Below are 26,985 nucleotides of genomic sequence, written 5' to 3'. Positions count from 1 at the left end.
ACAGACACAGCTGCATGTATTGTGGAGATGAGGGTCAGCGGCAAGAGCAATGAACTCCAGAGAAGTAGCTTCATATCCCAGCTTCCCCTCCAGCTCACTGTTTGTTTTGCAAAAGTTCCTTTATCTCTCTGAGCCTCAGTTTACTGGAATGTAAGCAAGTAGTAGCTGCAGCAAAAGTATAGCTTCCTCTCCCATATGGAAGCTTTCAAGCAGTCCAGGTGCTAGCGTGCAGTCAGACATCCCCCACCCACCTCAAGAGGCAGCTGCATGCCTGATTCTGAGCTGACAGAGTTGTCAGAGTGTGCTTGGCTCTTGTTTGGACAAAAAGGTGCCCTGCAAATTAAAGTCACTACATTTCTACAGATAAGAGGGGGGGGGGGGCCCAATGTATGAGCCATGCATTAAGACTGTGTGCTGAAATTCAGCACAGTTTCTTAATGCACAGGCTAACAAAAAATTAACTCCTAATGCAGCAATCATCTGGTATGCTAGTGCACTGGGTATTAAAAAGCACGCAAACCCAAGTTAAAATGCACGCTCAGCCTTTTGCATAGGCGGAGTGCACATTTTAACTCGGAAAGATGAGGGGGAGAGGAATTTATACATATCCAAGTTATTAGATTTTGTGCTCATAAAAGTCTTATTTGCACAAAAAAAATGAGCTGTTTGCATAAATCCTGAGGTGGAATAGGGAAAAACTGAGTAGGGCAGGACAATACGGAAAGCTGGGGAGAGGAAGTGCCAGGTTGCAGCTCCTCAGTTGTGATCCCTGCCGGCTCTGTTTTGAAGGCTCAGGGAAGTGTCCCTATTTTCTCCAGGAATACAAGCCTCATCCTCCCAGGGCTAGAGAATCTCCCACCGCCTTCCCGCTGCAAAGGCAGGTCCTGTTGTGGACACAGGCTGTGCTGGGATGAGCTGCAGTCTCAGTGCAGGGCCAAGAACAGGGCTGTGTTGCTTGTCCTGTGGGGGCATTCTAAAAAAAAATATATTAAGGAGAGGAAGAGAAAATTTATGTGCACAAATCCTGAGCACAGGTCCCAGCATCAGATCTCTAGTTTCTGCCACAAACTAGCACTAGCCCTGGGAACTACTCCATCTCTGACTAGAGGTTTTGCTTCCAGCACTTAGAAGACACGAGTTAAGTCAGCGCATGTGGGAGTAATAGTTAATGCCATCATCAGCACTGCATTTGCATGAGAGGGTGCTATAACCTGTATGTACACTGTTGTGCGCAAAATATTTTGCTGTATTGGGAGTAAAGTGTGCGCACAAAAACATGTGCGCAGCTGCAGGCAAAAGCGTATTCTGCCAGGTGCACCTTATTACACCAGCTGCAGAATTAGGGATTAGCAATTGTATGAACACTGTTTAGATAACTTGAAGTCCGTGTGTGTGTGTGTGTGTGTGTATATATATATATATATATATACATACATACACATACATACACACACAAAATAAAATATCCAAGGATATGCCAACCTCTTCCAGTTTTGTACTGACACAGAACTATTTGGCTGTTCTCCTTCCCTTACCTCTGTGATAATGGCCTTGTGCTGCTTGATTCTTTTAAGCTCCCCTGGGCAGTTCACAGTGTACGTGCTGGACAGCGGCAGCGGCTTTCCATTCCTGCAGAGGACAGTTTGGCACTTCCCCACATTGGCTGAGGTGAGCATGAAGCAGCCCCCCGGGTCCATGGGGTCATGCTTTATGTGGCAAAGGACCGCAGAGCCTCCCAGCTTTTGCCCGGCAGTTCCGAGTTTCCTGCAATCAGTGCGAAAACGTTCAGCTTGGCAGAAGGATCCAGTTAAAAGCCACATCACCCCCTGCAAGGCTTAACCCAGCAGAATCGTCCCGAGACCGCAAACATTTATTGCCATCATTCAAGCCACTGTACCCGCTCCCTGACCCCCACCCCCCTAAAATGCTCAGTCTAATGCTTCAAAGGGCACATTATCGATATATGCACTCTAGCAACATGACCTGAAGGCAATGCACCTGAAGCTCGCATATCGATTCTTGCCAGACTCCCCAGAACCCCTGCTACCCCCTCCCCCCAAGCAGCTCTACACCAGTGCTACAAACACATCGCACAGAATGCAATCTCATCCGTGACGACCCGATATTTATCAATCACAACCAACACAGATAAAGCAATTTGTGAAGAAGAGAATTTTGAAAAAGAAGAAAGTCTAAAGCTCACTTTCAGAAGCTCTTAACAAAAAAAAATAAAAGGGTGGGGACAGGGAGGAAATATTTAAGGAGATCACTCCCGGGGATCATTCCTTCAATTAGTTTACTTCGGGCACGGAGACATTGCTGGGTGAGGTAAGGAGGAGGATCTGAAGGATTGGGTACAGAGGAAAAAGGATCTGCAGGGCAGGTTGAGGAGGAGGAGGAGGAGGAGGAGGAGGAGGCGATGTGCGGCAGGAGGTCATCACCTCTGCATGACAAGGAAGGTGTTGCTCATGTACTCCTCTTCACTTTTGGTCTTCTGCAGCTCCTCTGCCAGGATGTCGCTCATTGTGCACTGCAGCAGATAAGGCACCTCCACGTTGCGGTCCCCGTCAAACACGCCGTACAGCGCCTCCCTGTTGTCACAGAAGTTATTGGCTGAAAGAGCTGCTACGCACAGCCTATGGGGGACGACAAACAAGCATTAGGCTATTATGCAGCATCTTCTCCTTCCTCTGACCCACACTACCAAGAAGTTATGCTCTGAGTGACTGAAGAGACGGTGGGGTAAGTTTCTCTCTCTTTTTTACGCTTTCCAACATGCGGAATGTTAGACAGAATTAAAGGGATCAATATTTATTTATTTACATATTTTTATATTCTGCAAAATCCATAATGTTCAATGTAGATAACAATATGTCTGTAGGCAGAATAACTATCCAAAAGAGAGATGGAAATTCGCCAAATTTGGCATGCAGGAAGAAACTGAATATTTTGGATAAGTACCGGTACTCAAAGACTAGAAACATCAGGTCAGTATTTTGTGGAGAACCAGGCCCCCAAACAAAACCCTATCCATTTTGTGAGAAACAGACTGCAGAATGTTGAGTGCTCCATTCCAAAAGCAGCCCTCCCCTGCTTCCACCTTCTAGGACTTTGGCTGAGAGCAACGCAGGCCGAGACGGGCAAAGCAGCTGGTGAAAGAGGGCACCAACGGATGTCCTCAAAACCACCTCCCCCTCTACCCTTCCAACATCATACACTCACATTTTCCCTCCCCTACATATTACCCTCTCCTTTCACATAAATCTGCCCCATCACACCCCTACATCTGCTCCACACCCCAATACACACCTATATTCACACACTCATAACCCCAACACACCCAACTACCCCCCCCCCGAACACACTCCCACGTACTCACACTGCCTTCCCCCCCTTCACGCAAATCCTTGTCCCCAACAAACCAACACCCCTCCCACAGACCAATCACCCCAAACTCACAAATGCACACAGTCGCCACCTACACGTAACCCACCATCCCACCTCGCAACAGAGAAGTCATACCATGAGTGACTGTGCTTTTCAACATACTGAATATGTAGGAAAGAATTATGTTAAATGGATCAATGTCTGTCTGTCCATAGGCACAATAATTCCCTCCCCACCCCCCCAAAAAAAAAAAAAAGGACAGCAATACGCCAGACTTGGAATGCAGGAAGAAACTGACTGTCTTGGACAGGTTAGTAATTTTGGATAACCAAGCTTCCTAAAAGTTCCTATTGTTTTTTATGAGAAAAGAGGCTGAAGAATGTTGATGAATGCTTTATCCCAAAAGCCTTCCCCTCCCCTCCCAGCAATCTGGCCCAGAGCATCACAGGCAGACAGACCAGGAAAAATAACTAAAGCGGCTAAGCCAATAGTGGAACGAAAAGGTGTCTTCAAAGTCAGCTCCCGCCACACTTCCAAAATCACAGACACCCCCCCTCCCCGCACAGACCTATTACCCTCTCATATACAACCCACACCAACATCCACAATCACCACCCCCTCTCCCCACCAACTACACTGCCTACATACTCACACATCCTCTCTCACATACGTGGCCCGGCTATGCTAATGCCTCCAACACAACCTTCTACACCCCCACAAACATACAACCCTATACTCACACACCTACACAGTACCTATGTATAAACACCCACCAACCCACAAAAACACACCCTACCATCTACCACACCGACACCAAGCACTCATGCATTCCAATATCCATGTTCTTCCATTCCACATATACTCACTCAATCCCCTTCCCCACACTCCCCACACCCCTCCAAACATACACAACTCACATCTCACACCCATACTGCAGCCACTCACCCCCCACAAACACATTCTGCAGTCACTACAGTACATCCACATGTACTGTGTATGCCTCACATGCCACCTACATAGTTCCCACATCCTTACTCCCCACAAGCCCCATCCACACCCTCACACATACATACACAATCCCTACACAGCCATTCTTTTTCATATTGCCAAAATCATAAATGTAAAAATTAGAGGCACATCCCTAATGCAAAGGTATTGACAATAATGAATAGTAAGCCATAGAAATGACATGATATGTTAAATTTCCCCCTTCCCAGTGCAATCGCCTGGCAGCATTCAAATGTTTCTTTTGAGAAAAGGCTCCTTGAATCAGCTTAAAAAATGAAATGGAGAAACAATGCAGAGATTTAATTTTTTGTGAATGCTTTCCAAAGTAAGCCATGCCTCAGTTTAGTAGTAAATTCTGAGAGAGAAGAGGAGGGACTGGAGGATGACCATTTCTCACATTCAGCATGGGCTGGGATTAGGGGAGTCAGAGGGGAGTTTATACATTCTCCCCCCTCATTCTACTGTAGTGGGACAGCACGGTAGGGAGGGGCTGTTCTGGAACGGAGTGATCACAAACATTCCAAGAACAGTAACTGCCAGCACACCCTTCTAGAACCTCGTGCAGGGGTGGCCTGCTCCATTCCTCAAGAGCCACAGACAGGCCTGGTTTTCACAATTTCCACCAAGAACACGCATAATATTTGCATCCAACGGAGACAGCGCAGGCAAAATATCTCTCATGCATATTATGGATAACCCGAAACCAGGCTGGTTTGTGGCTCCTGAGGACCGGAGTTGCCCACCACATGATCCCGATTTACTAAGCTTATATTTTTCCCATAGATACAGAAAGGGGGAAAGCACCTTAGTAAATCAGGTTCCATGTTGGAAAGCATTCCCAAATTAACACCTCTGGCATTAGGGTTTCCCCAAACTTCATCTTCGAGGGTCACAACAGTGTCAGATTTTCAGGATTGCCACGAGTATACACGAGATCTGTTTGCATGCACGGCATCCATTGTATGCAAATTCATCTCCTGCAGATTCACTGCAGAAATCCTGAAAACTCGATGAGGACAGAGTTTGGGGACCCACTACTCTGCATGTGCTCTATACTTTTTTTTTTTTGCGTGTGCTTTCTCATCAGCACAGTGCACATTAAGAACAGGGAAAATACATAACCACAAAGGCTACACCTAACACAAACTCACTAGGAGCAGGAGCACTGGGAAAACAACTTAATCCAGGCAAATATAAAAACACAAGTTTACAAAGCGTTTAAGAACATAAGACATGCCGTGCTGGGTCAGACCAAAGTTCAAGCCCAGGATGTCTCAGATAGTGGCCAGTCCAGGTAATTAGGAAGCACCCGGAAGATCTCACAGAGCAGATCCATTTCTTGTTGCTGTCTCCCAGGCATAAGTCATGGGTTTCCCTGTATCTGCCTGGCTAACTCTTTATGGATCTTCTTCCTGGAACTTGTCCAAATCTTTTTTTAAACCCTGCTATGCTAGATGCCGTAACCATCGTGCACGGAGTGAAAAAAAATGCTTTCTCTGATTTGCCTTCTATATCTGCTACCTGTTAAGTTCAAGGGAGCGTCCCCTTGTTGTTCTAGTACCTGAAAGCATAAATAGCTGTTCCCTATTTGTTCTACCCCTCTTATGATTTTATAGACCTCTATCATATCCTCACCCCCCCTAGCAATCTCTTCTCCAAGAGGAAGAGCCCTAATCTCTTTAGCCTTTCCTCACTGAGGAGCCGTTCTTTCCCCGTTATTTTTGTCATCCTTCTCTTCTACCTTTTCTAGCTCCGCTGTGTCTTTTTTTTTTTTTTTGAGATGGGGGAATGACCAGAACCGCATGCAATACTCAAGATGGAACCGCATTATAAAGAGGCCTCCCCCCATGATAACTTATATTACAATTTTCTACCCACTGGAACAGAGCAGGCTTCACCTTCAAGCTCTTCGTCTTCTATTAATTATTCTTCTCATAATGTAATGTCTAGGTTTCCTCACTCTCCTGGATTCCTAACCTCGGTCCATTCTGGCTCCTCTTCCTGGTCATGGAATTAAAGGGGAAGATTCCTGCGAGGTGGAACCCTTGTGTGACAACAGGGACTGCTCCGCCCTGCAGTATACCCGTCCTCTCTACTCAGAGGCTCAGGGGCAGCAGCTTTCCGAAGTTCCTGGGCCGCACTACACAGGAGATATGATCTTGAGCCCTTTGCATCCGGTTTTCCCTTGCTGTGTGGATAGTGTTTTATAGCCTTTTGCTCAGCCTTACAGTGCACCGTACCCTCCTAGCCTGTGCTGAATAGCCTGTGCGCCCTTCTGATCTCTAGAGATGCTGCTGCATGTGATATTTCAGCCAAACAGGACTTTTCAACCTGAATCACACCATTAAGAATGTACCACCTGTTCCCACTGCAACCCCTCCCCAACTTCTAACATGCAACTTCTTCTTCCCTGTGCAAGCTCTCCAAGGCAATCTGCAAGCAGCAGGTCATCATCGCTCTGCACGAATCCTGCACATGCAGGAGAAGCTGCGTTTCTCTATCACGACAGCTTGAGGGACATGGCTGCTCACGTGGCATCTCGGGTGGTTGCAAAAAAAGTGCACAAGGAACATTTTTATGGAGAGATGCAGCACAAAACAGGTGGCACACAAGCAGTTTACATTCTTGAAAGATAACAGATGAGCCCAGGGCTGTTTATGTTCTTAAAGGCAACGTGTTTTCAAGATGCATGCTTCCAGCCAAGTCTCTCTCTCCCCACCAGCCCTCCCCACCCACCACTGCCTAGTACCCTTTTTTGCTTGGGGAACACGCTCTAGCGCAGGATAAAGAGGCTTTTCACGGAGCAGAGCTGAGCTTGAACACTTAGGCCTTTCTCAGGCACACTGGCGCCTTAAAGGACAGGCTCTCAGCGCCATTCGTCTCCTGGCAACCATCTCCAACAAAGCAGCAAGCAGGTCGCATTAGTTATGGCAGGGCCTGCTTCTGTGACAGTCACAAACTTTTCCCACATACAACTTTCACGTGATAAAAGTGGTTCCTGTTTTCGGAAGTGCTTTCTACCTTCCGGCACCCCCACCCACCACCCCCCCATGCTTTATTCCCCCGGAGATGCATGGACTCATGACATACTTGTTTTTCACTCCTGAGGCCTCCGTGTAACCGTGGCTCCACACTGCTGGGGTGCTCGAGGCATCGCTGGCTGAGAAGCCCGTTGAGGGCTGATCAATCTTGAAGCAACGGATGTTACTGTCAGGAGAAACAGGAATTTTAAGGGGAAAAAAAATTGAAACTAAGGAACTGTAAAACACCACACAAAAATTTCTGGATTTGGGAGTAGGGAGGGATAAGTTTCATTGTGTTAAATAAGTTTATTGGGCACAAATAGCCCAAATGCTGGTATTCAGAAGAGAGAAGTGAACTTGGTGCACAGAGTCCCTCTCACCTCCATCCCCATCTTGTCACCAGGCATCAGGAAATGCCCTCCTTGTCCTTCATATAAGGGGGAAAAAACCCTTTACACAGGGTGGGTGTGCACGTGCAAGTTCCCACCCAGGATGTTTTTTTCATTTTAAAATTTGTGCTTTAAATCTCTTAAAAATGAAGATCTCCAAACTGAAGGAAAACACTTAGTGACTTGCACATAATGTTTCAAACGGGGAATTTTACAGTCTTGCTGTAGCCTTTTCCCTCTCCCATTCTGTCCCTGGGGGAGGGGGCTCAAAGTCAGTCACTTGACTTTTTGGCACGACTGTGTACCACCTCTGAGGTGCTGATAGTGGTGATGGGAGAAGGGGGAGAGGAAAACCACAGAACAAAAATCTATGTTTTTTATACACAGGAAACCATCATCACTACGAGTATCTTAGCCTCTGAACAGTATAATCTATTCAAAAACCACCACAAAGCAAAACCGAGCATTGTTGCTGATTAGGTGAATTTTCCTTCCACCTTTATCCTTCCATCAAATTACACATAATAAATCTCAAGAGCACTTTTAAATACCACTTAATTTTCATGGCCTGCAATTTTTTTTCTCTCTTTGACTTTTTAAAGCTGCCCTTATACAGAGGCGTAGAGGACTTTTCTTAACGTGATGATAATTCAAGACTTGCACTTGCTGTACACACACATGAAAGCTATATAAATGGTTAAAAAGAAAAAAAAAAAGGTAGAAAAAAATAAATGTGAACAGCCTGGCTGGGTGGCAGAGACCTGGGGTCAGTTTTCCTGGCTCAGACTTCCACTCCCTGGGATGGCAGTGAGTCCCACTCATCCTGCAATGGTGCCACCTAGTGACTGGACTAAGGATTCTGGAGGGAGCTCTGGTATATGGACACTGGCAGAGAGCAGTCACTGCAACAATTGAACTAAATAAAGTGACCAAAAAAAAAAAAAGATTCGCTGTGTGCTTTGACTAAAGTGTAATGGTGCCAGATCCCAGCCCTGGCTACTCTGATTGACCTAAAGGCCTTAAAAGGAGCAAGAGGAAAACAGGAGGTCCCCCAAAAAATATATACTGTATATCTATATCCATACAAATATATATCTTTAATTTTACCGAAGAATTACACCCCTAACCCCTTCCCCCCAGGCCTCTAGGATCTGTGCACTCAAATATTGAACAGCAAATCACCTTTGATATCAAGCACATTAAGCACTTACTGACAAACACTGATAAAGTAAGAAAACAAGACTGTTTTTGAACTGGTAGCAAGGGCATTCCCGAGCAAATTACATTCCCCTGCACTTTCTGTACAGCAGATATTGCTGCGTGCAAATGCCTCTGCTTATAAAAAATGGCATGAACTTTGATCAGTCTAAGAATGACAAGTGTACACACGTACTGACCGTGTGAGGGCAAGGACACTAACGAGCGTGATGCTTCAGTAAGAATAAAGATGAACAAGGGTAAAACCATAAATAGATGTGAATGGGGGGGGCAGACAAAGCAGCCATCGCGAACAAAGCTCATCACTAATATGGCATTACCCTTGAACAGCACCGCGCCTGGGAAGGACATGCATCCTTGCTGAAGCTCTATGCTTTTACTGAAAGGAAAGAGGAACACCAGAATAGCTCTCAAACTGTTTAATGTCTTCCTAGGAAGACCGGATTTATTCTTAACCAATTATGAAGAGGCAAGTAGGGGAAAATTTGCAAGATGCCTCTCCACGCAAGACCCAAATAGGAGTCAGGGTGGGGGGAGCTTCAAGGAGAGAGTAATTTGTGAGAATCTGTAGAAGCCGCACAATGCATATAATTCTGCAACTTCAATGGCACCAATCCCTATGCACCTTAAGCACAAGACGATAAGGGGGGGGGGGGTCCTATTTTTGGGGGGGGAAGGAGGCAGAATGAAGACTGGCTTAACATATATTAATATATTTGCATTAAAAATGTTTATAATCCATTATTCCACCATAGTCCTAATCTGTGCTCATGGAACACGAAAATGGTTTAACCCCACAGATCTAGTCTCGTGTTTGCTGGTTAAGCCTCGTACTTGTTTCCTTGGTGCACTGTGAACAAGTGGTGTGTAAACGGACTCACTTTAGCAGCTCCAGGGTTCTATGGCCCAAGGCCAGCCTGGGGTTCCCAGTCAGGTCCAATTCCTGCAGTTTTGGCGGCAGGTTTTCAGGCAGTGTGATGTCACTCAGCTCATTGCAACTCAGGTCGACACACTGCAGGGACAAGAGAAAACCAACAGTTACCAGTTGGGAGGGACAGACCAGGAAGGAAGCATGTGGCACAGTGACCCACAAGGCCCTACCCAACCTGGACGCACCCAAATTCAAGGCCATCTCATCTCGCTTCTGAAGTCGGACTGCAAGACAACGAAATGGGCTTCTAGTGATGGCGCTAAAAGCATTATATCGTGTTAAATTGTTAACTTTCTGCTCTGGGGGCAGGCCAAGGTTCAGTGCTGCTGGATCTCATTCTTCACTACCCCATCACTAAGAAACTTCAGAGTTAACAGGGCTTTTGAAAAAGTCATGCTATATCCCTTTGGTAATAGGGTGAATGGGGAAACTCTGGCCTCTGCTATGAGATTTAAAAAGCCGGCAGGTATAAACTGCCCTATAGTGGCCAGGCTTCCTGAGACACAGAAACCTCATGTCGTATTGCTGGTCTCCTCCCCCAGTGATCCCTTTTCTATCTCATACTGAGTAACTCATGGGCATCCTTTCGTGATTTAACAAGGCAAGTTATTTTTATAATGGACCAGTAAGCAAGGGTTAAAACAATACCATTTGCCCGACAGCACAATTAACTTTCCCCGGGCTGCAGAGCCCAAAAGACTGTTCAGCAACCCCAGGCATAAAATCGCATCACTCTGGCCGACCCTTCAGTGCAACACTGTGCTGTGGAGCAACACAGGTTCAGATACCCTGTGACCTGAACTGACAATCTCCTATGGAAAAATGTGGACAATATGGTTTACCTACCCCTTGGTAATCTCTAATTTTTCTCCATGCATTTCATCTCATTTCCCGCTTTCAAGCCCTCCCCTCCATGACCCACTTTTGGGCATGTATCCAAACACTGAGTATCATTCAGATACGTCAGATCAAATCACTTCCTAATCAGTTTGTGTTACAGAGGTTCTCGTCCAAACTTGTGGATATCTGCAGCAATGTCTTGACTGTCAGAAACCATCACAATACTGGACACAACTGTATTCAGTTTAAGAAAAACGGGTTTACCAGAAGTCAAATAAAAAGCCTACATCTACATGCATATACACAAACATGGCTCTTCTGCCCAGTGAGGACCAAGTTTTGGAGCAAGTAACAGACGCTCCTCTTGGCCCCACATTCAACAAACAGGAGGTAAAGGGGGCAAGCAAAAATAAATAGAAAAAAATATAAGCAAAAACAACTAAAGAGTGCACACACACACATATATGTACATGTGCCTTTTCCATTCATACAGTCAGAGAAAAATGACTACAACGTTTGGAGGACAGCCTTTTTCATGTTTGTTGGTTCAAGTGGAATGCACCGCTGCTCAGATGAACACATTTCACGCTAAAGATGAACGAGAAAATACAAACGCACATAGCATCATCTCAACTCTTTTCTCTCCTGCAGGAGGATATCCTATCAGGAGGTGCACCATACAGAGCTCTGCTCCCTGCAGCTAACTTGCTTCCTTAGAAAGAAAGCTGAGGAGCAGCAGCCACTGCCATGTGACCTAGAAGTAACTGTGGAGATCAGACCCTGCATGCTAAAAAGCGAGGGGTGGGGGGAGGGGCTGTAATAAAAAGTGCTGTCTGTAGCAGCAGGAAATACCAGGCTTATTCCTTGATCTGCCACTTCTGCCTTGTGCAGGCACCAGAATGAGGGACAAAAGCAAGGGCATGTGAAAAGTCAGGTTTATGAACAGTGAGGTGGGTTCCGGGCCAGGCCAACTTCCGCCTCAGCTGGCAAACACAAAGCAAATTAAAAATGGCTTCTCTCCTAATGGGACCGCCCCAGCTCCTTAAAAAAAAAAAAAAAAAAAGCACAGGGAACGGAGGCCTCAAATTAAAAATAAATACAAGTCTAAAGTGCTTCCCCTTGCCAGCTGCTATTTTACCAGCAGGAATAATGCATGCAGGACAAGGGCTAGACCCACAGCGCTCTGAGTTAAGGTCCAGTAGGAACTCAATCATAAATAATATCATCACGTCGCGTAATTCCAGGGATCATGCCCACTGGCAGAATGGAAAGAAAGCAGCTTGACATACAGTGGTCAAAGTAATGTACTTTTTACATAAAGATTTTAGATTTCATTCCCTATTCTCCTGCCGCTCTCCGCGTCTCTATTCCCCTCCCCATCTTCTATACTTCCCCCTTTGAAAGCAAGGAAAGGGGGGCTCCGCTCAGAGAAGAGAGACCTTAAGGAAATACCAGTCTGACACTAGGTCTGGACCAGAACAATCTGACTGGCCACCTAATTTTGAAAACCTTTAAAGTGTACCAAATTGCCCTTAAATCCAGAAACTTGATATGCAGCTTTTTTTTTTCCCCCCTCAAGGGACCAGGGACCTTGGGTGCAAACCCTGTTGAAGTGAGCTTCCCAGCCCAGGTTTTTTGCATCTGTGGTTAGGATACCTGAACAAGGTTGATTGTGGACAGCCATCCAAAAAAGGGAGTGCCTGTGCTCCTCCCCATTATACTGATGCATTTCTGGATATGAGTGAGTTGGGACTTTAATGTCCACTAGCTATCTCTCATTTGAAGACATGCCATGGAAACAACACGCACTGTTGAGGCCATAAGACAACATCTTTAACATGGCTCAGACTTGATATCTGACTCCAACTCACTTCTTTCTCGCGGGGGGTGGGGGGGGTGGTGAAAAACTGCACCTCAAATATCTAGTAGACCCTCTAACAGTTCCGGTTGAGCTGTCAGGCTCAGATTGGACTTAGGGTAGTTGATAATGAAGCCCTAGTAACTCGCTATCATTTGTTTGGAGCTGTGCATGGATTTGTCTGCCTTTACCTGAGATATGTTCGACTGGTGAATCGACCAAGTAAAGAAAATTATGAACTCCCTATTTATGCAGGAATGCCATGACATCTCATTAAGACCTATGGATCTGAAACTAGGCCACTGGTGGCAGTGTTTCCTGTGACTTGGATATACTTCAAACCCAGATAACACAGCAGCATTAAGGTGCCTAGGGTAACCATCTTGAACATTTTTCTATTATTTGTTTAAGGCTCTTAGGTCTAGGGACAGTTTCCTCAAGTTTTCTTGGGAACCAGGAAATACATCACGTGAAATCCTCACACCCTTTCCTTGCAGTAGAACACGTTTGAGCATGTTGGTCTACAAGATGGAAATTTCCGGTCTCAGTAGGTTTTGATATTTCTTTAGAGTTCTCCCTAGTCTGGAAAGGAGATTTGGAGGGTATTGCAGTTGGCATAACTTGTAGCCCTCTGATATTATCTGATGGATTCAACTGCCAAGAGATCACAATGGGCCAACACTCTGCAGAAAACCTTAGCCTCCCACTGGGAGGTTTTTCAGAACGAGGACTGGAGTGCCGATTATCTACTCTGGATTCAATCAAACCCCCTTCTTAGTGTGACTGGGTAGCTGTGCGGGGGGTTTGGAACTTCAAAAGTGGTGAGAATCAAAAACCTAATGCTGGCTGGGATGAGATGGACCCTGGAAACATTTTTTTCTTGTTTTGCTGAATCGACTGTTTTCTGGATATCTAACTCTGGTTCCTCCTGAAAGAGTAGTGGCGAGTCTGAATCATGGTGATTTATTTATTTTAAAATATTTATAACCCGCATAAAACCAAAGTTCAAAGCAAGATTACAAAATTACATTCATAAAAAAAACAACATGAAGACAAAACAGTGAGATAAACTGAGCGATTACTTGCCAACTGACACTTGTAAGTCCTGCAAAACAGCATTCTGCCCAACTAACAGCTACCAGGGGCAAAAGCAAAAGTCAAAATCCTGCACATCAGACATTCTAGCCAGACGCATCAAATGCTTGCTTAAATAAGAATGTTTAATAGCAGCTTTTTAAATGACTTTGTGCATGTAGTGAGACAGATGTTCAAGGAGGAAGTTCCATAATGTAGGGCTTGCAACTGAGAAAGCTCTTCCCTGGGTTTCAGCAAGCGACATCCATCAGATACGGTGAGCAGATCTCAATACCCTCAGAGGATCACACCTACATGCGCCAAGGGGAAATGGTATTACCCAAAGGTTTATGCAGCAACATGGCCACCTTGCACTTAATCCTTCACTTCACCGGAAGCCAATGGAGGGTATAGAGTACCGTGTAATATGCTAGATGAAATGTTTGCAGAATTTTGAACTATCTGCAGTGTTCTCAACATATTAACCCGGCAATCCAACGTATAGTGAGCTGCAATAATCTAAGCTGGTAAGGACTAATGCTTATATAACTGTCCGGAAATTACGTAGGTTAAGCAGGGGGCTTCAAATTATGTATCAGTTGAAGTTTAAAGAATACCATTTTAAACCACTGCCTTAACTTGGGTCCTCAATGATAATACAGAATAAGATTGTACTTGGTTCCATCAACTTACTAGGGACATCCAGGTACTTCAGGCAACAAAAAGGAGTATTGCCCTGGGGTTTCTCTGGCCTTCAAGCCAATTGGTATGGACTTGGTCATAACCCATGGGAAAATCTGTTATTGGCCCTGAGGAACAGCTGATAGAGGCTGCATCTTTTGGTGTATGTGGCTGTGACGTAAGTAAAAGCTCAGTTTTTGTTTTAAGCTTTCAAAAGTATTAGTTTACTGAGGTGCAAATATTGTTTTTCGGGGAGGAAGTGACTAAAGTTTTTCTAAAGAGTGTTTGCTAGGTTAAATTAATAGTGTGCATGGCTAAAAATGTTTAAAAAAAAAAGGGGGGGATGTTTTTCTGCGGGAAGGTGTGACAGCTATTTCCTATACCAGAACTGATCAGTGGTGTGTTTGCCCACCCACCCCAGTCACATGTTTTGCTATATAGACTGTTACCCAAAATAGGAAGAAAAATTAACAATAAAAATCAATTAGGGATTTACATCAACAAGTAAGTAATTTACCTTAACTAATTGTAGTCCTACTACATAACAAAGCAGAGTTGCTTACCTCTAACATGTGTTCTCAGAGGACAGTAGGGACTTAGTCCTCACACATGGATGACATCATTGGATGGAACCCGGCACGGATCTTTGATCTCAAAGAATCTAGAACTTTCAAATATGCCCTACTGAGCATGTGCTGCTGTAGTCATCACCCTGCCCCCTAGGCAGAGTCCCTCAGTCCATAACATAGCTAAAACATGGAGAAACCAACTCCCAGGGGAGGCGGGCGGGTTTCGTGAGAACTAACATCTTGCTATCCTTGGAGATCACCTATTACAGATAAGCAACTCTGCTTTCTCCGAGGACAAGAAGGATAGTAATCCTCACATATGGGTGAATCCCTAGCTATAGGCTGTCCGAGCAGGACAAAGCAGGAAATCACACAGTGCAGAAGCACCACCCATCTCCCTTTTGCAGTAAGACAGCCGACCCACAGAGATCCAGGCTGGAGAAGAGTTGGGTTCTACAAAGAAAAACCATAGAAATGACAGACACAAAACCCTCATGCATAGCTGGGACACCTAAGGCAGAAGAGTGATGCGAGTATGAGCAAAAGCCTATTCCGAATCACAGAAAACATTCAAGCAGGGTTTTGTATCAGTAACCCTGACAATGAAGTAGGCCTAGAACCTCCTGGGTACAGGAAAAAGCCTAGACATGTAAACAGGAGAAGGCTCGTGGATGAAGACAGTCAAAAAAGCAAACAATGTTGGGAATTATTACAAAGGGAATGATGAATAAAATGGAAAATGTCATGATGCCTCTGTATCGCTCCATGGTGAGGACCGCACCTTGAATACTAGGTACAATTCTGGTTGCCACATCTCAAAAAAGATGATGGAGAAGGTACAGAGAAGGGTGACCAAAAATGATAAAGGGGATGGAACAGCTCCTCTAAGAGGAAAGACTAAAGAGGTTAGGACTGTTCAGCTCGGAGAAGAGATGGCTGAGGGGGGGATATGATAGAGGTGTTTAAAATCATGAGAGGTTTAGAACGGGTAAATGTCAATCGGTTATTTACTCTTCGGATAATAGAAGGACTAGGGGGCACTCCATGAAGTTAGCATGTGGCACATTTAAAACTGGAGAAAGTTCTTTTTCATTCAACGCAGAATTAAACTCTGGAATTTGTTGCCAGGGGATGTAGTTAGCGCAGTTAGTGTAGCTGTGTTTAAAAAAGGATTGGATAAGTTCTTGGAGGAGAAGTCCATTACCTGCTATTAATTAAGTTGACTTAGAAAATAGCCACTGCTATTACTAGCAACAGTAACATGGACTTAGACTTAGGGGTAGATTTTATAGTTTTGCGCAAGCGCGAACAAAAGTACACTGGATTTTATAAGATACGCGCGTATCTTATAAAATCCGGGGTCGGCGTGCGCAAGGGGGTGCACATTTGTGCAACCTGCGCGTGCCGAGCCCGGTGCGCGCTGCCTGTTCCCTCCGAGGCCACTCCGAAATCGGAGGGAACTTTCTTTCCACCCCCCCCGCCTAACCCACCCCCCCAGCCCTATCTAAACCCCCCCTACCTTTTGTTGGCAGATTTACGCCTGCTGAAAGCAGACGTAAATCTGCTCGTGCCAGCGGGCTGCTGGCGAGCCATCACCCGACCCGGGGGCTGGTCCGGAGGCCTCGACCAAGCCCCCGGGCCGGCACCACGCCCCCCCAATCCCGCCCCAAACCGCCCTTGACACACCCCCTCCCTGCCCCTTTTACGAAGCCCCGGGACTTACGCGCGTCCCGGGGCTGTGCGCGCACCGGCGGCCTATGCAAAATAGGCGCGCCGGTGCGCGAGGGCCCTGCGCGCGTAAATCTGGCCGGATTTACGTGCGCAGGGCACTTAAAATCCGGCCCTTAGTTTTTGCATGGAAGATGATTAAAAAATGTTACTTTGCTACATGTCAAAAATGTGTCCTGGATGATCATATTGCAAAGGTTTGTGCACGGAGTTTGAAGCGACCAGCGTGAAGATTTCCAATCTTTTGGTGAGCCCGGACCCTTGATGAAGGATTTAATCAGAACCTGGCCATGTCAGGATAAAGGAAGTGCTACCGAACTATTTCAGAAACGTTCAAGAATTTCCAGGACACATTTTTGACGTGCAGCTAAGTAACATTTTTTAATCATTTTCCGGGCAGTATGAGTATTCATTTTAGTTTGAAGAATGTTTTACATCTTTCTCGTCTACAATTTGTGTTTACACATTTTCTGAATTTTCACTGTTCCAAAAAAAATAGGGGTTGGTGGTATGTTGATGATTACAATACTAGGAGGTAACCTGGGTGGTACCTTTATGCAATGATATGAAACTACCACGCTCTCATAAAAAGGTTTTTTGAGATATTTACCTGCTTGGAAATAGGTTGACATATAATATAATATTTTTTCAAAAAAATTCTTTGTGAGTTCATTTTGGACATTGTCAGTATGTAGCCAGGAAAATGAGTGATAAAGATACTACCTAATTTGTGTAAAATGGGGAATGCTGTTCACAGACCTAATGGCAACATTTCAGAATGGGTTAAGCTCTTAGAGAAGTAAAGGTCATCATGGAAAGATTAAACGATTTCTTTGCTGGTGATGTTGGGGAGTTACCCGTTCCGGAGAAGGTTTTCATGGGTAACGATTCAGATGGACTAAACCAAATCACAGTGAACCTAGATGTGGTAGGCCTAATTGACAAAATGAAGAGTAGTAAATCACCTGGACCAGTTTTGTATACACCCCAGGGTTCTGAAGGAACTAAAAAATGAAATTTCAGACCTATTAGCAAAAATGTGAAACCTATCATTAAAATCATCCATTGTACCTGAAGACTGGAGGGTGGCTAATGTAACCCCAATATTTTAAAAGGGCTCCAGGGGCGATCCGGGAAACCACAGACTAGTTAGCCTGATTTCAGTGCCAGGAAAAATAGTGGAAAGTATTCTAAATATCATAATCACAGAACATATAGAAAGACATGGTTTAATGGAACAAAGTCAGCATGGCTTTACCCAAGGCAAGTCTTGCCTCACAAATCTGCTTCACTTTTTTGAAGGGGTTAATAAACATGTGGATAAAGGTGAACCGGTAGATGTAGTGTATTTGGATTTTCAAGCACATACTAATAGTAATTTACCCCTTGAGAAACTGAAAAGATATAAGCCTACGTTAAAGACAACTTATTAGTCAAGCAAATTGGACTATGTAGTGTGGTGCTTTAAAATTTTAAAAAAATGGAGGCATGTCTGGTAGAACATTGTTTAAATAAGGGACATGAATTTGTAGATCTAAAATGTACAGTACTGGAAGTGTTACGTTGTGATGGAAGAGGGGGAAACATGAACCAAAGGTTACTACAAAAAGAACAGCATTGGATTTTCAAATTAAATATGGTATACCCCGCGATTTGGCCGCCGGACCGAGGCTTACCTCCGAGGGACCACGGAAATCACCTCGGGAATCTCAACTGGGGGAAGGACCCGAGGGTATCACCCGCAGGAAAGCGGGGCTTGTCTTCAGGTAGGTTTCTTCTTTAAAATTTGGATTTTCTTCTTTGAATTTGTTCGAACGCTGTGAGAGCGTGCATAGAGTCCCTAACTGCTATGGAGATGGAAAATACTGAAGAGCTGCACTTCCTGCAGGGGTATATGTACTAGGGGCTGGCGTCAGATTGAAATCTGATTCGTCTCCAACTGCTAGCAGGAGTACACTATTGGTCCTGAGTCCATCTGCTACACGCTAGGAAAAGGCAATTTACAAATTCACTGCCATGGTCTCAAGCCTGTTTAAGGATAGCTTAAATTCTGCTACCTTGAGTATATTTTGGAGCTGCCCCTCCTTCTACTGGAAAGGTGATCTGCTTAGACAGAACACACCAGCCCTTCCACCTTCAGAAAAGATAACTGTTCACCTAACCATTGCTTCCAAGGGGTACAGTCCACCAAAGTGTGTCCCCCTTTAAGATTTGCTTCTGGAGTGTCCCACACAAGGGCAATCAGCTCTTGAATTGCATCCAGGAAGGGAAAGAAACAAGATGCTTGCATAGAGTGTCTAAAAAGGGATCCGTCTTTGTGTACCCGCAGAGTCACCCCCCAGTCACACCAAGCGGCTTCAGAGTCTGAGAAAACAGACTCTGTAAATCATCAGCATAAAAGAAACAGAGCAGAGTTCTATGTGGTTCCAAATCCGGAGGGATTTTCCCTTCAGTGAGGGGGAGAAACCCAAAACTTTGCCAGCATCATCTGTACCCACATCATCCAGCAAATAATCAGGGACTCCTGTACTGAGGCACTTGCACTGGGTAAGTAACCACACTTTGAAAGTATCACTGTCTCTACTGGGCGCCCCTGCAGAAATGACTGTATTCTCTGGATAATTCCACTAAAGAAAAGGAGGATGGGCTTATACCAGATCCTATAAGCCTCAATCTGACGTCCTCAAATTGAACATCTCCTGAAGATATTTCCGTCCTAGGGTCAACTGAAGAAGGAGGACACCCGCAATAAGTCGCCTTCAGCTCCAGTCCCCCCTGACCAAGGGGACGCCCAGCAGCCAGACAGTGCTGGCATAAACTTGCAGAAATCCTTGGCTGTATTGCCCTTGTATGGCAAGCAGCACAGATCACTAGGCACGTAGACTTACTTGTCACTTGTGCAACCAAATAAAAGACCTGTTCAAGCACTGTTACAGCACGCTCAATTAGGCGCCCAGTACGAGCTCAAGTCAGCGCTCAAGTAGGTGCTCAGCGCGTTCTCAAGTCAGCACGCCCAGGTAGATGCTTAGTGAATGCACAAGTCTGCATTCGGTACGTTCTCAGGTAGGAGTTTCGTATGCGTTTAGGTAGACCCTCAGTGTGGGCTGAAGTCCGCACTCGGTCTCAAACAGGCACACTGAAATACAGATCGTGAACATATGCTGCAACCTTGTGCACCCCAGCAGGCGCGGATGTGCGCATCTATAATCACATCGCCGCACGGTAATCGTGTGCACAAACAAGCATGCAAAAGTGCTGCCGCGGCCTACCATGTGACTCAAAAAAAATCAAGCCCGAGAGCGGGGTGTAGCCAGAGGCTGCTCAACCAGGTGCACCTGCGCTGCCACCATAGCTCACTAAACTCCCCAGAGAAATGAGAGGGAGGAAGAATGCTGACCACTCACGCTGAGGGAGGAAGACCCGGTAAAAAAGGAACAGGGGAATAAAATCTCCCTACTCTGCTTTCTGCTCATCTTGATTTATTTTTACTTTTTTTTTTTCCCCCTGAGTTCAGCCAGTCCTGGCTGAGTACAAGACCAGTTCTCCGGCTACATGGGGAGAGGGCGATAGCGTTCACTGCCGAGCCCTCCCTCGTCTGTCAACTGCTTTGCTATTTTTTTTTTTTTTTAAAGTCCACATCTGAAAAAGGCTACTGGACTAAAGGCGCTCAAGCTAAGGGAGGGACCCATTTGTGTCATTCAGGAGTACAAGTGGTGTGATGATAATTTATTTATTTATTTTTTTTAAACTAGGAGGCAATCTCCAATAGGGAAATACATGTCCACCATCTCTTGGAGATGGAGAATACTGGTGGGCTGAAGTTGGGGCAGAGCGATATAGCTGTGATGTCAGTTTTTACTTCATCTTCTGGTTGAGGTGTAAAACCCACTTGTGGGGATTGGCCTGCCTGAGTGCAGAGGAAGAAAGCTTATGAAATCACCATATCTTTGTCCCCCCTTAAATAACTTGCATGTTTAATGTCATATCTACAATTGAGTTATCCCTTCCTCACCCCGGGACCACGGTGGTCCTCTATCCCTCCCCCTCTTGACTCCTGGCAGGTGTTTCTCCCCCACTTCTGGTCCAACATAATTCCTGGGGGTCCCTCTCCTTCCCTCTCCCAGTTTCCAGGGGTCCTCTCCACCCAGACAAGCTGCCATTCATTCTCCTGCTCCTAAACCAGGTCAGTCATAAGTTCCTCTCCCTCTTATCCTACTTTTCTTCACTCCTGCCTCATTTCTTCTCCTCCTAGTCTCTCTCCTCATACTATCAACCCCAGTATTATTTCCACTTTCTTCCACTCAGCCATTCTATTCATTTTTTTTTTTTAGTGTAGCTCTCCTCTCCTCACTCTCAGGCTCAACAGGCTGTGGCAGGGGAACGCTCTTCACTGCTGTGATCTCCCTGCTTTGTCCTACTTTCCTCAGTTTGTAAACAGAGGCTGCTGAAGGTTCTCTCACAGCTTCAACTTACCCCCCCCCCTCTTCCCCACAATCCCCTGATGTGTAGGAGGACAGTTTATGACTCCTGAGGGCTGTGATGGGAAAGAAAAGGGCCAATCTCCAATGAGACCATGTGGCAGCGAGGACTGAGTCTCCTAATGGCTGACTGGCCCCTCTCTCTCTCTCTTTCATTCCTCCTCTCAACCTGCAGCAATGCAGCTTGAAGTTTCTGGTGCAGCAATTGACTGTTCTCACTTTCCTGGCCTGCGGCAGCAGCTCAATTAATCACAAGCAGCAGCAGCCTGCTCTACTGCTCCCCATGCTTTGCATTCCATTCCAGCCGAACCCCTGTGATGGTCTCATAGAGCCCAGGTTGGGAACCACTGATCTCTTGTATATTTCCCAAAATATTTCAGAAGATCAACGCACAGTAACCTGAAGTTATCGACATGGCTCCTTACTGGCCAAGGAGACCCCTGGTTTCCAGATCTTCTAGAAATAACAAAATATTTTGATAACTATCTGCCTCTATCTCAAAACTCCCTTTCAAGGATGAACACTGCATTCCAATCCTTCCTTTCTAAATCTGACAGCATGGAAAATGACAAGAGAATGTTCACAAACAAAGGCAACTCAGACATTTATGGGACTTCTGTTGCCAGAAATCAGCCTACCAATAAAAGTATATTATACGATATGAAAGCAATTTGCAAATTGGTCTCTCTCAGTAGATCTATAACTATGAATGTCACTTTGTAAACCATTGTGACCTATACATGGAACAACGGTAAATAAAATGTCTAAATAAATAAATAGAATCAAAATACACTAGTATATTTATTCAAAGGGCTTGATCTAGGGACTCTCAACTCAAGCAGATTTTTAAAAATTTACTTGTAAAGAAAAGCCATCTTCACCCAAATTTTTACTTAAGCTGACCTTCAGCTTTCATGAAATTCAACATATCTATTTTTAATCTGGCTATGTCAAAGCACACCTTGCTACTTATGCATTTGGTTGTTTTTTTTTAAAGCATCACCCCCTTCTACACCAAGGACTGATGCTTTCATCCATTCCTTTCTAAAACAAGAAAAAAGGAAAATAGTTTCTATTCTTTAGTAAGCACCTGAAGTAGAGAATGGCACAACTGTGCACTGCCATCCTGAATGCTTCAGGAGGCTCCAGAGGCCCTTTTTCTGAAGCCAAGGTGGTGATAAGCGCACTGGAGTCAGATTCAGGAGACATCCTGGGACACAAGTTTGACTCACCTCTGCCACTAGCACTGAGAAAGCCACATCTTCCTCTCCCCTAGAGTCACCAAATGCGATAATGCCCGTGATAAGAAAAAGGGGCGTGTTTAGGGTAATTTTAGAATTATCGCATGGCGCTTCACATAGATATCGCTTAGTGCGGTAAACTTTTTGCGCCCTGCGATACTTCCTATTTTGCAGCTTGCACTGCGAGAGAGAGAGAGAGAGAGAGAGAGAGAGAAAAAAAGAGAGGACAGACACTATGTACAAGGCCTTCATAATAAAGTATTTATATGCCTATAGAAGGGTCATCTACTAGCTCGAGGTGAGCTGTTGGTGGTGGTTTAGGGGCCAGTTTATTATGCAGAGTGAGATGTACGAACAGCACAGTACACATAGGTGAAAATTTGACTTTATTTGGAGTGAGGAAAGTCTCACAAAGAGAACATTTTGTACTATGTTATCTTGCCCTAGCTTGATGGTACCCTTTTATATATTCGCAAAAAGAATTCTTAAAAGTGTTATTTTTTATTCTTTAAGTGACATGCTTGGAGATATACCTTCGTGCTGAAAAGAAGCGGTTCTGACAGGCCCCTGAGGCAGCTTGGGCGAAACGTGATACCATGTCTGGTTATGCCAACGGGGGAATTATCTCTCTTGTTTTATATAAAAAAGCCTAAAAATTTGAAAAAAAAATGTATATGCTTTTTTGAAAGTGCTTAAATGGACCAATGATTAAAGTGTACTCGCAGCTGTGAAAAGACTGGAAGTTCAAACAGTAACTCCAGTACCCGCAAGGTGGTATGATGGTTCTTAAATAACCAAAAACTAAAAAAAAAAAAAAAAAAAAAAAATTTCTTTGGTTAAACTTCATTGATTTACAGAAACGTATATTCTTTGCTAGAGTGAAAAGTATTTAAATTGATGTCTTTTCACAGTATTTTCAAGTTCTCTTCAGTATTCATTGTGACTACATATTGTGTGATTTAACATTGACTGTCATTTAAAAATGGCACACATACAATGGGATAATACACTCAGTTTTTCTCATGATCACCTAAAAGAAGTATTACTCACTACTTCACTTTTTTCTGAAGGGGAATCTTCCTGCTTAGCACAGAGTTGGACAGATTTAATTTCCCTTCAAAAGATTGATTCGTACTGAGTTGCACAGCGCCACAATGGTAGAATATGTAAAACATCAGCGTATTCCCAGGGGTTTGCGAATGGTTAAGGAACCAAAAATATACACAGAGTATCCTGATTTTCTTGAAAAGTGGTCTTTCATTCTAAACAAATGTAGCATGGATCTAATGTTGCTTATTGTTGATCAGGCTCTTAAGATCTCAAATGATCTGATATCTGAAACTAAAACTATGTTGGATACTTTGAAATCTGACACGGTCGTTGATATTTTTGATTCAAGTTTATAAGAATTTAATAAAAGTATGGACAAATTCAGATCTGAATTAAAATTGACTAAGTTCAACAAATTTCGGAGAGATGAGGCAGACTACAAAAAGGGCCCCATTTACTCTTGGTTAAACAAGGATCAAACGGCTAAGGGTGCCAAACATGTCACCTTTAGTTTAACTGACAGTTGTCTGGAAGTGATGAGGAACAATAGTCGGGGGAGTTCTCTCTACAGCCCAAACATCGGGAACAGAATGCCTGAGGAAGACACAGAGGAACTCGCAATTACAATTACAATATGTCAGATTGGAACAAATCTCTGACACGGTCCCAATTTTTGTCCACCTATCCTCAAAATCAGTATCCTCCACCAAATCAATATCCTCCAACGCAGTTCCTATTTATGTCTTCTGCAGTTATCAATTTATCAGATAGCCTGCTAACAAAAGATGAAGAATCTATTCTTAACAAAGGATTAAATTATGTATCAAATGAAAAGCATGATCCTTTTGTATTTCGACGTGATTTCTTCAAATTTATTAGACAGCTTCAATGCAAAATTTTCTTTGAGAAATCTTCAATACAATCGTGTGATGATTCATTAGTCAAGAATAAGTCCCATTGGTGTCCTCCATCTCGGGTGATCCTGCAATACTTACCTTTCAGGAATTAGTCCTGAGTGACGTGCAAAATATTGAAAATTCTTCTGTACATCAGTTTTTTAATTTGACACGCACTGAAAATGATGCATTGAAACAACTTAAAATGAGAAAGGACATAGTAATTAAACCAGCGGATAAGGGAGGAGCCATCATGATTCTCAGCAATATACAATAAAAACAAGAAGTATAACCACAATTAATGGACACTAGCTCCTATCAACAGCTAACTATGGACCCTACATATGAAATTTTACCAATTGGTTGAGGTTGGCTACACCCAAGGATTTTTAACATCTCAAGAAAAAGAATTTCTAGTTAACATCCAAGAATACCTGTTCTGTATATCATTCCCAAAATTCACAAGACTCTTGACCATCCTCTGGGAAGACCCATCATTTCCACGAATGATTCAGTCTTAGAACCTACTTCTATTTTTCTAGACAAGGTCCTTCAGCCATTTGTGTCCATTGCTCCATCTTACGTCAAAGACAGTACATACATGTTACAATTTTTAGATTCCTTATCACTTGAGACTGACGATCTGCTAGTTACATTTGATATTGAATTATTGTATACGGTAATTCCGCAAGATGAAGTTCTAACATTGGTATTTAAATTACTTTCCACTCGTCCACAACCACAACAGATTCCTACTACATATATTATTCAATTATTAGAACTCACGTTAAGCAAAAATGATTTCATATTTGAAAACATTTTTTTTTTCTGCAAATACATGGAACTACTATGGGTGCAGCAATGGCCCCTGATATAGCCAACATCTATGTTGCAGATTTTGAAACAAGATTCATTCAGAATTCTAAATGGGATGAACGCTTAAGGTGCTGGAAGTGGTATATTGACAATATTTTCATCATATGGCATGAGTCAGCTCACAGTCTACTTGCTTTTCATGAATGGCTGAATACCCTTAATCCTTGCCTACGGTTTACTATGAATTATCACAAGGCTGAAATTGCGTTCCTAGACATTCTCATCACTAAATAGGATGCAACAGAGTGGACACGCCGGAAGGAGTGGAGAGAATGAGACGGGATCTAAGGAAACTGGAAGAGTGGTCGAAGATATGGCAGCTGAGATTCAATGCCAAGAAGTGCAAAGTCATGCATATGGGGAGTGGAAATCCAAATGAACTGTATTTAATGGGGGGGGAAAGGCTGATGTGCACGGAGCAGGAGAGGGACCTTGGGGTGATGGTGTCTAATGATCTGAAGTCGGCGAAACAATGCGACAAGGCGATAGCTAAAGCCAGAAGAATGCTGGGCTGCATAGAGAGAGGAATATCGAGTAAGAAAAGGGAAGTGATTATTCCCTTGTACAGGTCCTTGGTGAGGCCTCACCTGGAGTACTGTGTTCAGTTCTGGAGACCGTACCTTCAAAAAGACAAAGACAAGATGGAGGCGGTACAGAGAAGGGCGACCAGGAAGGTGGAGGATCTTCATCGGATGACGTACGAGGAGAGATTGAAGAATCTAAATATGTACACCCTGGAGGAAAGGAGGAGCAGAGGTGATATTATACAGACTTTCAGATACTTGAAAGGTGTTAATGATCAAAAGACAACGACAAACCTTTTCCTAAGGAAAAAAATCAGCAGAACCAGGGGTCACGATTTGAAGCTCCAGGGAGGAAGATTCAGAACCAATGTCAGGAAGTATTTCTTCACGGAGAGGGTGGTGGATGCCTGGAATGCCCTTCCGGAGGATGTGGTGAAGACCAGAACTGTGAAGGACTTCAAAGGGGCGTGGGATAAACACTGTGGATCCATAAAGTCAAGAGGCTGCCAATGAAGAGTGGGTGACTCGCCAGAATGATGGCTACTGCCTGGAGTCAATACCCTTATTAAATAAACATACACAGGCTTGACTCCAACATCGCTCTAAGCTTCAACAGCAAGAGGAAATGTGGAAAAAAAGGATTCACACTCACAAAGAGGGGAGTAGCTGGCTTGTTACGGCGGTTACTACCCCAAATCAAATAAGCCTGATACTTCACTTTCAATGCATATACAGCATAGTTCTCTGATTCAACGGCAGGGGAGAAGAAAAGAGGGTTCGCACTCACAAATCGGGGAGTAGCTGGCTTGTTACGGCGGTTACTACCCCAAACCAAATGGGCCTGATACTTCACTTTCGATGCACATCCAGCATGGCTCTCTGCTTCAACGGCATGGGAGAAGACTTATACGTCACGCATATCCAGCATAGCTCCCTGCTTCAATGGCAGGGGAGAAGAAAAACAACCAATAAGGGCTAATAACATAGTCTGGGTAAAACAAATAAGCATGGGTGCAGCTTGCTTATTGCGGCGGCTACTACCCCAAACTAATCAAGCTAGATATTTCACTTGGATGCAGCTCCATCACTGCTCTCTACATTAAAGGTGGGGATGGAAGGGAAATAGAACCAAGAGCTAAGAGAAACAGATAAGTATGAGAGAAAATATGTGTGAAGCTTGCTGGGCAGACTAGATGGGCCATTTGGTCTTCTTC

The 26,985-nt window shown here is 44.3% G+C and overlaps 1 protein-coding gene across 1 annotated transcript in view; it reads right to left on the bottom strand.

Moving 5' to 3' along the window:
• Positions 1-26,985, bottom strand: part of PHLPP1 (PH domain and leucine rich repeat protein phosphatase 1) — a 418,300-nt gene that overhangs the window by 13,931 nt on the left and 377,384 nt on the right. The window contains exons 13-16 of the mRNA XM_029590299.1: positions 9,907-10,037; positions 7,486-7,602; positions 2,442-2,636; positions 1,536-1,764 (exon numbers count right to left, since the gene is read on the bottom strand). Of these exons, the coding sequence (XP_029446159.1) occupies positions 1,536-1,764; positions 2,442-2,636; positions 7,486-7,602; positions 9,907-10,037 (672 nt within the window). The remainder of the gene's footprint in view (positions 1-1,535; positions 1,765-2,441; positions 2,637-7,485; positions 7,603-9,906; positions 10,038-26,985) is intronic.

The sequence above is a fragment of the Rhinatrema bivittatum genome, chromosome 2 (genome assembly GCF_901001135.1).
Source record: "Rhinatrema bivittatum chromosome 2, aRhiBiv1.1, whole genome shotgun sequence".
In the NCBI taxonomy this organism is placed as follows: Eukaryota; Metazoa; Chordata; class Amphibia; order Gymnophiona; family Rhinatrematidae; genus Rhinatrema; species Rhinatrema bivittatum.
This window is presented reverse-complemented; position numbering and strand designations above follow the sequence as displayed.